Source organism: Tachypleus tridentatus, chromosome 13 (assembly GCF_004210375.1).
Source record: "Tachypleus tridentatus isolate NWPU-2018 chromosome 13, ASM421037v1, whole genome shotgun sequence".
In the NCBI taxonomy this organism is placed as follows: domain Eukaryota; kingdom Metazoa; phylum Arthropoda; class Merostomata; order Xiphosura; family Limulidae; genus Tachypleus; species Tachypleus tridentatus.
In genome coordinates this window covers 72,384,325-72,389,330 of record NC_134837.1, presented here as the reverse complement: position 1 = coordinate 72,389,330, position 5,006 = coordinate 72,384,325, and the positions used below count along the sequence as shown (strand labels likewise).

At 32.1% G+C, this 5,006-nt stretch overlaps 1 protein-coding gene across 1 annotated transcript; it reads right to left on the bottom strand.

Annotated features, from left to right (window-relative positions):
* Positions 1-786: 786 nt before the first annotated feature.
* LOC143236187 (tyramine receptor 1-like) lies at positions 787-2,211 on the bottom strand. The gene is made up of 2 exons (XM_076474473.1): positions 1,278-2,211; positions 787-1,117 (listed from the first exon to the last, which is right to left on the bottom strand). Exons 1-2 carry the CDS (start codon positions 2,115-2,117, stop codon positions 815-817), a joined length of 1,143 nt encoding a protein of 380 aa, XP_076330588.1. The 5' UTR covers positions 2,118-2,211; the 3' UTR covers positions 787-814.
* Positions 2,212-5,006: the final 2,795 nt, after the last annotated feature.

Genomic DNA, 5,006 nt, shown 5'->3' with positions numbered 1-5,006 from the left:
GTGTCGATCACCGGTGCTGTATATTTTCACGTAAACACGTTTTATGTATGTTGTGTAAAATGCGTAGTCGAAGAAATACAATGCTTTGGTCATGATTAGTGAACAAATCTTTAAATTTTTAGTTTACTGAATAATGCAAACGAATTCGCCCAACAATAAAAATAGTTACTTCAGGTGGTCTTAAAAATATGAATATTATCCTTAGGAACTTACTATATTTTATCAGTTGGTTAAATTGGTTCTAAGGTTTTATCATAAATATTTTAACAATGAATGAAGCATATATTGAAATTCTCTACTAATATGTAAACATTGGTTATTATGTTTTAGGTTGAAGTTGGTTTAATCGTATCTTCTGTATTTGATATTTCCTGTTACATTTTTCCAATAAATTCACAAACATAATGTTTAACAAATTAAGATTAAGCAAACTTATCATTTTAATAAACATTACAAATTCTAAATATGTAGTATCTCATACATTGTCAAACATATATCAATTGTCGATTTAAAACAGAAATAGAAAATTTCTAGTTATATAATTTATTTTCATGTAGAAAATTTGGTTAATCTTTAAGCTTCATTTCTATAGTAATAATTTCATTTTAAAGTATGACCAGTAGTTTTATTTAACCTTTCATTTGTAATTTAACTTAAAACATGTAATATATGTAATAAGCTTCTTTATTCACAACATGCAGCAATGTACATTACAACAATACTTATTTTAGTTTAAATTCAAAGACTGTTATATATGTAGCTTATATAAGCTAAATATGACGTCAACTTCTGATAACATTGAAAGCAAAATTATTTATGTAAAGTTCTTAATATTTGTCCTTGTCTGTCGCCGAAATTTATCGATGGTCAATCGTGCAAAAGCCTTTTTATAGTCCGTATTGTTCAAAGCATAAATAAAGGGGTTAATAGCAGAGTTAACCCAGCCCAACCACACCAGACACGATGACAACTCCTGAGGAATCTCGTACGCACAGAAAGGTCTGATTACATATAAAATGAAAAAGGGAAGCCAGCATAAAACAAAACCTCCAACCACTACAGATAAGGACTTTGCCACTCTTCTTTCTCTCTGAAAAGCAGCTTTTCGTAGCCTTCTCTACGTGTCCACGTATCTTTTTGAATTTTTAAACCACGGCAGAAGGCAGTGCTATAAAAAGATGTTTCTCGAGATTCATTAGATGAATATGTTCTAATTAATTTTCTATCGTTATCACAGTTTTTTGACAATATCAAAGTAGATCGCACAGACGAAATACGGGGAAATGAAGGGCTAAGGCTAAATTGTGAATTTTCTCGGAGCTCTTGTCACTCGTTTTTTTCAATTCTGGTTCTTGATCGATGGAAACTGAACTAATATCAATCCGCACAGCAGGATCCATATTTCTGTGCGGTCTGGATGTTTCCAGACTTGAATTCATGTGGTCCCCAACACTGCTGTGGCAGGAGAAATTATCCTGTTGATCAATGTCTAATTTTTTTTTTATGCTGACACCGCCCGTAAGCACTGACTCTCGTTTTTTAGCTGCTGCAAAAATTCTGTAGTAAACATACACCATGACAAAAGCTGGTATGAAGAAGGACCCTAAAGCCGAATATACTACGTAACCAACGTTTGTGTTATATCCACAACTTGAAGAGTTTTCCCTATCGGATTCGTGCCAGCCAAAGATGGGAGGGCAGGTAATAAGGCCTGACAAAACCCATACACCTGCGATCATAATGATTGCCAATTTTGAATTCCGTTTTACAACGTAACTCATGGGAGAAGTGATGGCAAAGTAGCGATCCAAACTGATACAGCATAAATTTAAAATGGATGCTGTACATAATAATACATCTAAAGATATCCAGAACTCGCAGGCTATTCTCCCTAGTGGCCAGTGATGAGCCACTTCCTGCATTACACCAAAAGGCATCACTAGGGACCCCACTAGTACGTCAGACACAGCTAAGGACACAACAAAGTAATTAGTAACTGTTCGCATCCTTCGTGTTGTCGCAACAGCAGCAATTACTAGTGTATTCCCTACCAAAGTAAGGAAGATTACAACAGATAGAAGAATAATGACGACGATGTTACTGACAGTTTGTTCCATTGGAGGAATTATCACTTTTTTTCTAGTTGTAGACTCTTCTAAGCCGTGGTAGAAAATATTGACATTATTTTCCCAATACTCAAATACTTAGATGGTGTATTTAAAGGTATCCGCAGCAACGAAGAAGTGAGTTAAATCGTTTTCGCCAACGGTCAAATTTTTATGTATTTAATTTATCACAATTGCGTCAAGAAACACGACTGGCAGATGTACTGAAACTACTCCTGTTCATTCACGTACGAGTAACTAATAAATGAGTTCATCTTCCATAATCCTTCAACTTAAATATATATACGTATGAAATTCACATAAGGCTGAGAACATTCAGAGGTTCATTCCTCATTACGAAAGTAATCTAGTTTAAACTCAAACGAAAACGTACGAACTTTATCTTTAGGAAAAAACAGGTGCAAATAAAATATTCATAATCACAATTTATCAGTAATAACAATGACCACTGTTATTTCGACCAATACTGTTATTTTTCTACCTTCTTGTAACACGAGTATTATTGATTTACTGAATATTTTCTTTGTATTTCGTTCATTATTCCACGAGAAGAAAGAGAAAATTGATTACTTTTTGTGGTATATTCCACGATATTAGCTGTTGTGTTACAGTTATGTCCATGTTCCTCGATTTTTTTTCATATAAAATCCGATATTGTATATTGAATAAAAAATTTCCTACTGGCTGATGAATATACGATTATCGTTTTGAGAGAAATATCTGATTCTAACTTCACGACATTTTCGTATAAAATACGTCGAGCAGACGGCTTACACATTTTATGCGTTTGCTGTTTTCGAGTTCACTGTATATTGATTTCCCAACTTGGATCTGAAAAACATAAATACAAGATCTCTGAAACTTTAACACTTGAGTCGCAAATACCTAAATAATATTGAATGCAATCATTTTCAATATGTTCGGCGGAAACAAAGCATAGATTTCTTTAAATGAACATTCTAACTCTAATAATGTCTAAGTTCTGTCCTCCAAGAAACGAAGTTCAGCTAAAAATATTTTTTTTCAAAAACATAGAACTTTGTCCTACATAATGTTAACCTCTCACTTTTGTTCCAAAACTATTATCTTTAATATTGGTTTGTTAAAATACACACACACACACAAAAGCATAACACTTTACTTAAATAAACACCTCACACCGAAGTATCACATTTAATAGACTAATTACAAACGAGATTTATGTTAAAACCACAAAACTTTGTACACATTATTCCATTTATATAACAACATTGTTTTGACTTCTCATTGTACAAGAAAATAATTGGTAAAGCTTAGTTCGATCTGTAGTTTAAGTTGACTTCCACACATTTTCAAAAGTTATTGTATTTCATTTCTAACACCATTTATACAGATTTCACAAAAGTCATTTTAATAAAGTTAATATATATTTTAATGAATAAATTATTCCTTTAACATTGACAATAATTTACCAAAGCTTATATTATCAATAAATTCCAGGTATATAATTCAAGTAATACTATTTTTCGTCTAGTCCTTTAGTAATGAGTAATTTTTAAAATATCTTGGCCACATTCAAAATATATTTATGTGGTTGTTTTTCAAAGCATTGTGCGCTATTTATAGTAAAGTAAGCTAGAATGTATGTAGTAAAAGTATATTTTTGCTACAAAATCATCAATAGTTCTTTAAAAGGTAGGTTGAACATTAACTTATTCTGACATTAATATCTTATATAGCTCACTTTATTAAACTACGGATCATTTTAAATATGTTAAGCAATCCATTTTAATAGATATTTTTAATTTCTATCAGTAGAACTCTAGTAATTTTGCCAGTTTCCAAAGACATATAAAAAGTTCAGCATTTGACCAAAACTACCTTTTTTTCGAAAGGCTGTTATGTGTCTTTAAATATAAAAAAACATGATTTTTAAAGTGAAAACCGTTCCCTTCATTATGAAAGCTGTACTTGCAGTAATGTTTATTTTGAAGATTCATTGTTTAATACAGTTCAAGGACAATAACAACAACTTAATTTAATTTCAGTATTGTAGACAATTGATCTAAAGTTGGCATCCTGTATTATGAAAAATCTCATATGTGATTTTCACTAGCAAAATAATCAAAGTTTTAGTGTGTATTGTACTGACCTAACACTCTGTGACTTCTATTTTCTTGGTTATATATATATTTTACTATATTCTGCCTCAAAAAGGGAAAAATGAGCTTTGAATTAAATGTGTTTGTAATCAGCATATTCAAACTCTATAAATATCGCCTTATCTGTATGATATTCAAAAATGTTTAATAACCCATTTTCCAAAGCTCTTTTATAGATGTGGGACAAGCCTAAGATGTGTCGCTACGAATCACTCGTCGTATTTTCGACAATGTGCTTGTTATGAGAGTGGCAGTCAATCCTTTTATTGGGTGCTTCAGGCAACTGCTTCTGCTGACTGATTCCTTCCCTTTAACCTGCAGTTCAAAGTTAGTGATGGCTTTCTTTATATCCTTTGAATACATGACCTAAATGTTCAGGTCTGCGTGTGCATATGGTGTTGAACAAGCTAATAAAAACTAGAAACCTCGGTATTCAATAATATTAAAGGGATAATATTAAACAATGACGCTATCAGACGTTCAGGAGCACTTGTATAAAATCCAGCATACTTCTGTTGGCAAGACATCGACCTCCTCTGTACTAGTAAAGTGAAGAAAAAACAACCATGAAAAATTAACATCAATACTTAAGGGAAATGACACTACACACTGCTGGGTAATAATTAACCGTATGCAGTAGCTAAGGCTAGCAAAGTATAGAAAATCAACGAGAAATCATTCAGCCAGAAAGCTACTTATAACATGAGAAAAGGAAGACCATTTTACTTACTGAGAAGCA

What these genes read in the sequence shown, in the direction of transcription:
- LOC143236187 (XM_076474473.1), bottom strand. Translation starts at nt 2,117, where the DNA reads ATGGAACAAACTGTCAGTAACATCGTCGTCATTATTCTTCTATCTGTT. An exon ending in CCTTAGCCCTTCATTTCCCC is followed by an intron (nt 1,118 to 1,277) that starts GTATTTCGTCTG and finishes GTGGACACGTAG; the next exon opens with AGAAGGCTACGAAAAGCTGC.